Source organism: Equus asinus, chromosome 2, assembly GCF_041296235.1.
Source record: "Equus asinus isolate D_3611 breed Donkey chromosome 2, EquAss-T2T_v2, whole genome shotgun sequence".
Taxonomy (NCBI): domain Eukaryota; kingdom Metazoa; phylum Chordata; class Mammalia; order Perissodactyla; family Equidae; genus Equus; species Equus asinus.
The window spans coordinates 113,841,162-113,853,439 of NC_091791.1; the positions used below are offsets into that span (position 1 = coordinate 113,841,162).

At 37.0% G+C, this 12,278-nt stretch overlaps 1 protein-coding gene across 16 annotated transcripts in view; it reads left to right on the forward strand.

Annotated features, from left to right (window-relative positions):
* TJP1 (tight junction protein 1) overlaps positions 1-12,278 on the forward strand; it is a 237,286-nt gene that overhangs the window by 176,634 nt on the left and 48,374 nt on the right. For all 16 annotated transcript variants that reach the window (XM_070496572.1, XM_070496576.1, XM_070496579.1 and 13 more), the window contains 5 exons: positions 355-457; positions 6,263-6,539; positions 9,783-9,886; positions 10,434-10,602; positions 11,401-11,548. In XM_070496572.1, the coding sequence (XP_070352673.1) occupies positions 355-457; positions 6,263-6,539; positions 9,783-9,886; positions 10,434-10,602; positions 11,401-11,548 (801 nt within the window). The remainder of the gene's footprint in view (positions 1-354; positions 458-6,262; positions 6,540-9,782; positions 9,887-10,433; positions 10,603-11,400; positions 11,549-12,278) is intronic.

The following is a 12,278-nucleotide window of genomic DNA, read 5'->3' on the forward strand; positions in this document are numbered from 1 at the left end:
TTTTAAAAAGAGCATAACTTTTTCCAGCTATATGGTATAGTATCATTTCATGCCCTGTAATTTTATCTCCAAAAATCATCTTGTGTGTTGTGGTACCTGTTTAGTCCTTTGGGGACACATTGTGTTCATGGTTAAAAAAAATTAGTGACCTGTGGTTAGTTACTTGCTAAACATACTTATGGAAGATCTGAAAATAAATAGTTTGACATTATTTTATCATTGATCTGAAGACAAATAGATTAATTAGCCCATAATGAGAATATTTTTTAGACATGTTCATCTTGAAAGTATGTTCACAAACTTATCTGTATGTTTTTCTCTAATGTGTTATTTTGGGGACCTTTTTTTCCTTAGGGAAAATGACCGAGTTGCCATGGTTAATGGAGTTTCGATGGATAATGTTGAACATGCTTTTGCTGTTCAGCAACTAAGGAAAAGTGGGAAGAATGCAAAAATTGTAAGTATCTTTTACCTTTAATTTAGTAAAGGTACCAACTTTATTGTTGATGCGTTTCTGGTGTTTGAATTCATCCTTCCCCCTTAAGAAAATGAAAACTGGAACAGTAGTTCTAAAGTTAGTTGTTTACAAGAGCATTTCTTCTAATATTGGTGGTGTGTTTTGTCAGTGGAGTGCGTATTTTCTCAAAGCAGATATCAGGATTTTTTCTATTGAAAAAGAAAGGAGGGGAGAGGTTGAACAGCTGCCTCTTTATGGCTTAATGTTTCCTTTTCTTTTAAGTACTTAAGTTTGACTGAATCTTGGCATGTAGTCTGTTTGAAATGTGTAGCCCTTTTTTCTGTTACAGGATTTGTTTAATGGACAAGTTTTACATTATTCCTTGAACACACAGATTATCAGCCACTTTCCTTGTTACTGTGATATAGTTTGAGGAGAGAGAAAGTGGTAAGATTTTCTTTGTAGAGTTGTTCAGGGTGCATTTAATGTTACTGTTTTAATAGATAGCTAGAATCTTTCTTCTTTTTCGTATTTCTCTGAAAAGTCTACTTTTTTTTTAAGTAAAGGAAAGAGGTTCCATTAACTCTCAATAACTGACCTCCAATCACAGTTAAAACTAGGCAAATGTGGCACAGATTGATTTTAATGTAAAAGTCCTATTTAATATCCATGTTTAGGAGCACATTAGCTACTTTGCCCACTTTGCTCCTCCCCTGTTTCTGCTCCATCTAGCCTCTGAAGGGACCGATTAAGTCACTGCTTGAGGCCACAGCTCAGGTGTACAGAGCAGGAGGAAGAGGCTGGGCAGCTAGATGGTTTGTCCACTGAGAACCTTTCTGCTTTCCAGCAGACACTCAGAATCACAGTGGACCCAACAGAGGAGAGGGCTGGAGTGAGGGGAGGTCTGCATTGTGTTTCGACCTCTGGGAGCTGTGGTGAGAGCTAAAAGAGATATTCCCTCAGACTGTGTACCCCACAATTGGTAGGCCCTCCCACCCTGTAGGCTGCCATGCCAAATGGCTTTTCTCCACACCATTGTCATTGAGGGTGAGATGAGAGTTAGAATTCTCATATTGTAGTAGACCCAGTATTTAGTTACTGCATTCCAAATGACAGGCAGCTTCTATTGTGTATGTGTTTTCACAGCTTCATTGTAATCATATTTTTACAGGTGTAATGTTATTTTTAAGCAGTTTTTATAACATGAGATTGTAGTGTTTACAGAAGCAAATTGCTAATTTTGATAAGTGTTGGTTTTAATAAATTGAATAAGCTTTAGCTTTCTTGCCTTAGCTGCTGATCCTATGCGTTGTCATTATTATTCAAAGTGTTTTTCAGATGGGTCCGTGCACATTTCAAGGTGAGCACCTTAGGTAAATTGGTTTTTTTTCTATGTTTGAGGTTGTGAACTTCACCCATACCTCTAACTTTTTAAGCCCTCCATTTCTCTGAAATGTTGAGCTATTTTGTTTTGGTTTTCCATGCAAAATATACGGTACACATACCCCACATTGATAATGCATCCAAGAAAGTTGTATTTCTACACTCCGGCCTTTCCCCATAGAAATAGTTATATAAGAACTAAGTCCAGAACCTGTAATGTATTTGAAATAGCACATGTAAGGAGGAGGATTTGGGGCAACTCAAAGGATGGATTTTCCTCTGACTGTGCTTAGCCACATCAGTTGGAAAAGCAGAACTCGGGAAGCTTGAGAAAGTATTTTTTGCTCTATGGAGAAAGACTATAGGGGGATTGGGTGGAAGAGTGTTTTAATCAGCAGAGAGCAGTTGTTCATTTCTACATTTGAGGAGATTCGCTCATGTCATTAATTTATGTTAAGTTTTTCATTGCCATACGACTTCTAGAATAAAACGCCGGTGTCTTAGAATGTGGCCTTTCATTCTAAGGTGTCTTTCTTAACTTGCCCACAGACGTAACCAGAACCTCAACGTCATTATATGTATGTGTGCGGGGACGGTGTTGTTTTTTGCAGTTCTGAATAGCCAGCTCCTCTTTCCCATCCCCGATCTACTAATCTTTCTTTGCTGTGCTCCTACATTATGGTGGTTGTTTGTTTATATAATTGTCTTTTCATAAGCTAAAAGCACTTTGGGTGTTAGGCTTAATGATTTCTTTTCCATTAAATTAAAATACTACAACTCCTTTGATAATAGAACTACCATAAATATGCTTAATTTTGTTTAAAAATAGGTAAAGATAAGGTAGATAATTTTACTAAAATTCTGAACATACTAAAAAAGCATTATGAAGCAGATAATTGGGCTAAAACACATTCCTAGAGATAACCTGCCAACACTTCAGTATATATCCACGTGACTGCATAGCATTACGCCATACGTACACACACTTACCCAGCCCCTTCATTGATGGGCACTTCAGTGTCCACTTTCCATGAGTATTAAAGAAAAATATTGTGTTGAAGATCATCATGTTTCTCCCTACTTGTTCAGTTACTATTTAAGAATAACTTCTAAAGTATGGCTTTTTAGTCAGAGGGCATGAATGGCTTGCTATATGGATTGACAGTTTGCCCTTCGGAAAACCAGTAGGGTATTGAAAGTCCAATTTCATAAATGCTTTCTTAATCTTTGGCAAACTGATAGACTTTTATTTCAAATGAAATATTTTAAATTACAAGTGAGTTTGATCATCTCAGCATATATACTGCCCGTTTATGTTTCTTCTTTGTTCATGTCCTTTGCGTTTATATGGTGATCACTGTCATATTAGAGTATTGTGTGTGTTAAGATTACTAGCCTTTTGTCATATGTACTACATATATTGTTTGCTCATTTGCTTTTTTGAGTGTATGGAAGTTGTTTATAGTGATTTTTTGGTTTGTTTTTCTATCATTTTGTTTCAACATAGAAATGCTTTAATTTTTATGTTGTCCTGTCTGTCAGACTTTGACTTGATTGGTTCTTCCTTTGGCGTCATGCTTACAAAAGCCCTTACCTTATCAGAATTATAAAAGCATATATCCTGTATTTTATTCTGCTGCTTGCATGAGTTCATTGTTTTATTTCACATCTGAATCTCGAATTTTGCTACACCGAAGTAGGCGTTTTTCCCCAAAATTTGTTTCAGAATTTTCAGTGTTAAAATCACGTATAATTGCCAAACCTGCCAAACTTCTTCAGTGGGTTTATAACAGTTAACTCATAATATAAATGGAGAATCATAACAGGATTGGATATTTTTCTGTAGGTTAAGCACTTAACTGGGTGCAAATATTTGATTATATGTACAGTTAAATGCATTACAAGGACCTCTCCTCAAGGAATGTGAATCTTAATAGGATAGATGGGTACCCACAGTCATAACCATAATGTACATCATCTGAGATTGAGAGTAATTCAGGTATAGTAGCTTTCCAGAGTTGTCACTCTCTTGGAAGAACAATAGGGAAAGCTTTGCATGCTCAGCTGGTTACATACTTTGTTTTTGTTTATACATTACTTGGAAGGAATTGAAGATTAAAGTACTAATACAAAGTATTGCTTCTAATACAACATGTTGGAGGTTTGAAATAGAAGTGAGACTAAAATGCAGGGAGTCAGTTAGGAACGGTTTACAGTAAATGTTACTTGATAAGGGCCTCCACTGTAGGATACTGAGAGTAGAAAGGCAGACAGCCTCTTTCAGTTCATAACAGAGCTGAGCATCCTTGTCACATGCTGGCCTCTTGCTGCTTCTGATCATTTTGCTTCAGTGTTGTTTTCTCAGAAGAGCCTTCTCTGATCATTCTTGGTAGTAGTAAGCAGCAGTAGTCTTAAGTGTAGAGCACCCCTTTGAAAAACGTTAGCCACAAAGGGAAGAGATAAGATGGTAACTTGGAAATGAGTAGCAAAACAGGAATAGACGATTAATTGCAGATTAGTAGGCAAGGATAGATTTGAGGTAAATAGGAAGAGATTAAAGTTTTAAGTACCTTGAGGGATGGTAATTGATGAAGGAAAGGTCTTGGAGGTGGATAAGGATAAGAATTTGAGCTTATATGGAAGGGTTTTGTTCATACAGGAAGAGGTTCACCTTGGTCTCTGAGACCAGAAGGAAGACCAAATAAATGAGGTACTGAAAAAAATTAGAAGTAGAGGGGCTGTGATGTGGCACTGATCCATTTAAATCAGGCCAAGTGATTGGGATCTTGGAGAATAGATTTGGAATACCTGTGTTATCAAATGCCATGGAGGTATTTGATACCATGGAGGTATCAAATTCCAACAAGAGGTACATGAAAGGATTGCAGAACAGACAGAAGAATTCTGTAAAGTAAAATGAATTTATAGAGGACCTAATAGCAAAGTGTGGAAATGCAGCCTTCTGAAGTTGAGGGTAACACAGTGCTGGAGTTTATCATGGCAGATGACTGAGGGGTCAAGATAAAGTTATTTAAATATCACACCATGACGTCTCATGCAAACTTGGAGGAAAGGCAAGTGAAACCAGGAAGGAATTGATGGACTGAGAGAATAGGAAGGAATGGAGGAATCGGAAGTAGGATGGACATGGAAAAGTTTCAGGAGATCAAGATGTCAAAAGTAGAAGACAAGAAGTGTTACCCAAGAAGATCCTTGGAGATCTGTGATGAGATCAAGTGTATACCAGTGTGAGAGATGAAGTGCAGTCCAGGGATTAAGAGGCCTCTCAATTAGAAGGTAATGCGTATAGATCTTGAACTTACAGAATGTGAAGGAAATAAGTGGACAGGGAAAATTTAACCAGTTACCAGAGTCATTGAGGAATGAAAGCCAGAAGAGGGAATTTACGCCTAGATCAGAAATTACAAATTGGAGAGATTCAGAAGCTGAAAGCAGTTTGTTTTGGTGAAGCGTAATGGAGTTATTAGTTCCAGCACACTAAGTTGATTGTTAGTGTGGAGGTCAATAAATTTCTCTCTTAGAGGTTCAGGAGGACAGTTGTGGGCCTTGTTGGATTCTGAAATTTTTAAGGAATCAAGTTGAGCTTGCAAGTTTGCTATGGTTTGGTAGCAACTATAGTACATATATATTTTTTTTAATTTTTATTTTTTTCGGATGTACATCATATTTGAAATTCTGGATACATTACATCATGTTCACCACCCAAACACTAATCATAGTGCATCTCCTCACGTGTGACCCTAATCACCCCTTTTGCCCTCCCCCTTCCCCCCTTCCCCAATGGTAACCACCAGTCCAATCTCCAATGCTATGTGTGTTTTTTTTTTTGTCATTTTTATCTTCTACTTATGAGTGAGATCATATGGTATTTGACTTTCTCCCTCTGACTTATTTCACTCAGCATAATACCCTCAAGGTCCATCCATGTTGTCACAAATGGCTGGATTTCGTCATTTCTTATGGCTGAGTAGTAGTCCATTGTGTATAAATACCACATCTTTATCCATTTGTCCCTTGATGGGCACCTAGGCAACTGTAGTATATTTGATGGTGTTAGAGTACAGTGCCCCATCCTTTATTCAAACCACCAACAATTACTAGTTTTCCTTTAAGCTTGTGATTATTACACTTAGAATATCTTTCTGAATTAATTAATGAGGACTTTATTAGGCACACTTTTCCACATTTGATTCTTAACTAGATCTGTTTATCAGGAGAGCAGAAAACACAACCATTGTGGCAGTGTATTCCTTGGTAATTTGTTATAATTGTATATTATATCTCTCTGGTTCATAATTAATTAATATGGGACCAGAAGAATGTAATTTTCCTTTCTCTTAGGAACTGAAAGTACATATATGAAAATTAATCAGCTTATTTTGTAATCTTTTTTATTTGTAGACTATCCGAAGGAAAAAGAAAGTTCAGATACCAGTAAGTCGTCCTGATCCTGAACCAGTATCTGAAAATGAAGAAGATAGTTATGATGAGGAAGTACATGATCCAAGAAGTGGCCGTGGTGGTCTGATTAATAGAAGGAGTGAGAAGAGTTGGGTGAGGGATAGAAGTGCAAGTAGAGAGAGGAGTTTGTCTCCACGATCTGATAGGCGATCTGTGGCCTCCAGTCAACCTGCCAAACCCACCAAAGTCACATTGGTGAAATCCCGGAAGAATGAAGGTATTCTCTACCAACTCATTCATCAGTTTCACATGAAAATTTTAAGACTTCTTTTTGATGAGAAGTAGGATTGCTGTCTCTTTGTATCTTTGCTTTTGTTGTCTTTTGTTATCTTCCTTCTTGTGACCTATTGCTATAGGTCAAATCCTGTTGTGGCAGGCTTCAGAGATCATCTCTTTCTCTTCTTGCTTTATTTTGTTGTAGCAGATAGTATTTCAGATAAATCATCTGGTAGTTGGATTTTGGATTTCTTATTATGATCAGTAGTAGCATAACCACGGGGAGAAATCTTAGGGTTTTTTGGGCAGACTGTTATTTTAAATGGAGAGATTGAGGGGAAGGAACCTCTTAGGTTATATAGAGAAAGGGCATTTCTCTATAATGTAGGACTTCTTTAAAATTTTTGAAACTGAAGCCCAGCTGCCTCCTCTCATTCAAATTTGATAAAAATGAATCTGATTGTGGCTTCTTCCTGCTGTGACTATGGTCTCTCAAATGCAGGAAATCATTTATGACGGATCATTTTGATAAAAAGATTCTTATAGTAAGAATATTCTGAAGGCTCACTTTGATCTGCTTTACCTAGTTATTGCTTCCCACCCCACTCTATAGTAGGCTTCTCAGTCAAACTGTCTACACTTGTTGTTTCTGCTTCTTTTTACCACTCACCCTTCACCTCTCTCTCATCTCAGATCTGTTCCACCCTGCTCCCAACACTGTTCACACTAAATCCAGTAGAAATTTTCAGTCTTTATCTTACTTGCCTTTTCAGTACCATTTTGCTTAGTTAATCACTCCCTATTTGAAATAATGTCTTCTCTTGGATTGTGTAATACTCTGTCCTTTTGGGGTCCTCCTTGCTTTTCTGTATCTTTGGCAAACTCGTTCTCCTCATCCTACCCTTCAATGATCTGTAGATTTCTGTTCTAGAATCTTTTTTTCCGTTTAACATAACCTCCTCGGGCAATCTCATTTACTCTCATTGCCTCAGTTAGCTGCTGATGATGGCAAAACTTATTTCTCCAGCCCAAGTCTGTATACTGTTGTGTTCCAACTGACTATTAGGCATATTCACTTAGTGTTCCATATAGGTCCTGCAAATGAAACTCACATGTCCCTCTTAAAATTTTTCTTCGTGTTTCTTGTGAAGTATCCCATTGAATATATTCCTTTCTACCCAGTTTCACAAGCCAGTCACAGATAACATGGTAGTTATCCTTGACATTTCTTTTTTTCTTCATTTTCCTATGCCCAGTTAATACATTCTAACTTCTTAAGTACCACTCTTAACCATCCCACTTCTGCCTTTCTCTCCCACCATCACCCTTGTCCAAGCTCCCATCATTTCTTTCTTTTTCTTCCAGCTTTATTGCGGTATAATTGACATTGTATATAAATATATAAAATTGTGTGTATTCAAGGTGTACAACATGATGATTTTATATACGTATACATTATGAAATGATCACCATCAAGTTAATTAACACATCCATCACCTCACAGTTAGCTTCTTTTTTGTGTGTGTGTAGTGAGCACTGTCATCTTTTAGTGCACTCCTTGAGTCTGATAAACTAGTCTCTAGATCCTTTCTGTCGATTCTGCAGACTGGTTCACAGAGTTAAAGGATCCTCTGGGATGCTTCTGTCTTATTTTTTTGCCCCTCTTTTGGTTACTTCTCAGTCCCAGCTACTCTACAGTTAAACTTCAGCAAACCTGCCAAGTCTTGCCTTCATTCCTTTTGGGGCATTTGTTTTTAACCATTCTGCTTCTATTCCTCCCTCACCACACACACTCATACACCCTCACTTTTAGTTTTAGTATTTCCACCTTAGTATTTCTTAGATGACCTTGCAGCTTCAATATTTCTTCCTCAGGGAGGCCTTCTTTGACCTCTTACTAGACACAAGACCCTATATTGCCCCATCTGAACTCTTCGTCACACTTGTAATTCCCATGGTAACATCTTTTCCCCTGCTGACTATGTAAGTTGCCAGAGTACAGGGACTATCGTTCTCATTTGCTGGTTTTTATCCATAGTGCCTGGCACGTAGTATTTACCCAAGGACGTATTTGGAATAAATTAATATATAAGGAATATTTTGGAGTCATCTCTGTACTGGTTATTTTTAACTTTTTAATCTTGAGTAAGGCCAGTCTTTGAATCAGTACTGTGTTTCTCTGTGATGCAGTGACCATTTCTAAAGCACGTACAGTTGACTGTCTAGATCCCCTAGGAAGTCATTTTCTTTTTTTACCCTGATTCTGGTCCCCCTTCTGAGCACTCTTTGTATATTTGCCTTAAGTTAAATTGTAACTCTGGTGTAACTTTTAGAAGCTTGGGTATCAGGTCTGCTAAATTATGCCATATTAAAAACAGTTTTGTTTCCCATCTTGGTGGGCTCTTTTTTTTGCTTTTCTTTTTAATGTAGTAAAACTCAAGAGTCCTTTTCTCTCTTCTGACAGAACTAGCAGCAATCATTTTCCTATTGACATTTTCTTGTAGTCATTGAACTAGTTTTTAAAAAAACAAATTCTACAGTTTTGCAAGCCCCTGGACAGTTTTCTGGACTCTCCTGGTAACTTCCTAAACTCTCACCACTCCCTCACCCACAGATACAGTTAATGTTGCCTCACTCACAGGTACTTCCTTGGTTGTTAAAAGGAGAAGACAGGTATTTTTAACTCCTGCCCACATCCGCCCGGCTCATTATAAGCCCTTGTTTGCTGCACTAATACGGGGTAGTATGTGCTGTTGCTCTTAGTATGTTTCTCTAATGTCAGAGATGTGTAAGATCAGAAATATTTTTACTCTAGGAACTGGGGAAAACAGAAAGAGTATATGCTTGGTAACACAAGTCATCAGTAAAATCGTCAGCCTTTCCAGAACTCAAGCAATTTACTTTTTAGAATTGTATTCATCAGACTTTCTGAGAAGCCAGTGTATCAATACAACGTAGAAGAAAGAAATAGGCTTCTCTTTAAGGCTTTCTCTTCTTCAGTGAAATGAAAATACATTGTGTCGGTCTTCTCTTTGAACCACACACTTCTTTCCCTTTGCTTTCACATTGACAGTGAAACTTTTTGATGATTAGTGGAAATGTCTTTGCAGGGTGATCAAGAATAATTTCTTGTTATTGATTATACTTAAAATCTTCATGCAGTGATGATTAATCTTAGACTTTTCAACTCTATTTAAGTGGCTTAGGATTTTACACTAAAGACGTTTAAATATATTTTTTTCAGAATATGGTCTTCGATTGGCCAGCCATATATTTGTAAAGGAAATTTCACAAGATAGTTTGGCAGCAAGAGACGGCAATATTCAAGAAGGCGATGTTGTATTGAAGGTATAGTCATATTCTTACATTTTAACAATCTGAATTAGAAAACAAGTTATAGTGTGACCATATAGCTTCTTCTCATGTTTGAAGCAGTTTTGCCAAAAAGAATTAAAAATCAATGTTTGGGGGACTGGATCGTTTGCCACTGTCCATTATTACATGTCAACACTGATGTTTTTCTTTAGGCATAGAGTCATCCTGAGAAAACGTCACTACAAATGTATGTCATTCGCTAGCAGAAGCTACTTTATAGACAGATATGTGTATTCTTACACAGTGTTTTGATAACTGCTCTAGATATTATTGAAATGTTTGTTTTTTTAGTTTGTTTATAAGTAATAGAAAGTGACAGGCTTTTGGGGAGGAGCTTTGGGTGTTTTGACAGAGCAACAGTGTAGTAAAGATTTTATTACTTAAGGAAGGAATACTTTGATACTATAAGAAAGTGTAAAGGGAATATTTTGCTGCTTATGGCAAGCCAAGGAGATGTTCTCTAAGTGAACATTTGTATTTTTGTCATTTACTTTCACTTAGAATTTCTTTTCTATTGCAGATAAATGGTACTGTGACAGAAAATATGTCATTGACAGATGCAAAGACATTGATAGAAAGGTCTAAAGGCAAGTTAAAAATGGTAGTTCAGAGAGATGAACGGGCTACCCTATTGAACGTCCCTGATCTTGCTGACAGTATCCACTCTGCTAACGCCTCTGAGAGAGATGGTGAGTATGGTTCGGTTTGGAGATTCCCTCTGACTTATTTCTTAAAGTACTAGGAAGATTTGGCATGTTTGAGTGAAGTAGTTTTCTACAACCTCTAAGACTTAGACATATAGATTTGGGGAGGATTTTAATTTTTCTCCCAGTTTTATTTAGAAATAATTGACATACATCGCTGTATAATTTTAAGGTGTACAGCATGATGGTTTGATTTACATATCTTGTGAAATGGTTACCACAATTTGTTTAGTTAATATCCATTATCTCTGTATAGATACAATAGAAAGCAAGGAAATTGCTGCTTGTGGCGAGAATTCTTAGGATCTACTCTCTTTAACAACTTTCCTCTATATCATATAGCATTGTTAATAGTCATCATGTTGTATGTTACATCCCTAGTACTACTTTATGTTATAACTGAAAGTTTGTACCTTTTGATCACCTTCCTCCAGTGCCCCTCCCTACCTCTGGTAACCACAAATCTGATCTCTTTTTCTGAGTTTAGTGTTTTGTTTGTTTGTTTTAGATTCCATATATGAGTGAGATTGTACAGTATTTGTCTGTCTTTGTCTGACTTATTTCACTAGCATAATGCTTTCAAGGTCCATCCATGTTGTCGCTATATATTTTTTTTCTGTAGACACCTCACCACTATTTATCAGTGGCTTATGAAGTTAATGCTTAAATCAACCATTTTATATAAAATTACATTTAGTAGCTTATATCCATTATCATTGGAGTACCTTATATTTTACAATAATCATTTCATGGGAAAATAAATAGCAGCCTTTTATTTAACAGACATTTCAGAAATTCAGTCACTGGCATCAGATCATTCCGGTCGATCACACGACAGGCCTCCTCGCCACAGCCGGTCACGATCTCCTGACCAACGGTCAGAGCCTTCTGATCATTCCAGACACTCTCCACAACAGCCCAGCAATGGCAGGTAATCCTATTGCTGAGAAACAATAGAGAAAACTGTTTTGTTTAAAACAAAATAGCTATGTGGGCTTGATACACATTCCTGGTATTGCTTACAAATAAAACTAAAAGATAGATTTTCTTTTGATTATTCAAGATTAGGTCTGTTTTTATTTATCAATTTAAGTATTTCTTTTCTAGAAAAACAGAGGTGAGTCAAACTTTTTCTTAAGGGCCAAATAGTAAATATTTTAGGCATACAAGCCATACAGTCTCTTATCTCTACTCAACTCTGTCTTTGTAGCACAAAAATAACCTTAAATAATATGTAAATGAACAGGCATGGCTATTTTCCAGTAACACTGTATTTACAAAAACAGTTGGCGGACCCACAGCATTAGAAGATGCTTGCAAGCTTAAGAAATCTGCTTGGGAAAATTAACTGTAGTAGAAGCCTTTACTAGACAGGTTAACCTGGACTTTGTTTTCCCTTTTAAAGATACACTGTCTGGTGTTTATGCCAAAGTTTCTAGTGTGCCAGTAGTATGTGACTTCCCTGAGTTTACATTGTTTTTGAGGTCACATATACATTTGAGAATCTGAAGAAAATTATGACCCTTATCTTGAGAAAAATGCACATGTAAACGTATGTGTATCATTTACATAATGTATCTGGACATGCGCAGGGCTCTGCAGGCCACCAGCTGACCTATGGCTTAACAACAATCCATATGGAGAGCTTCTGGAGGCACTTG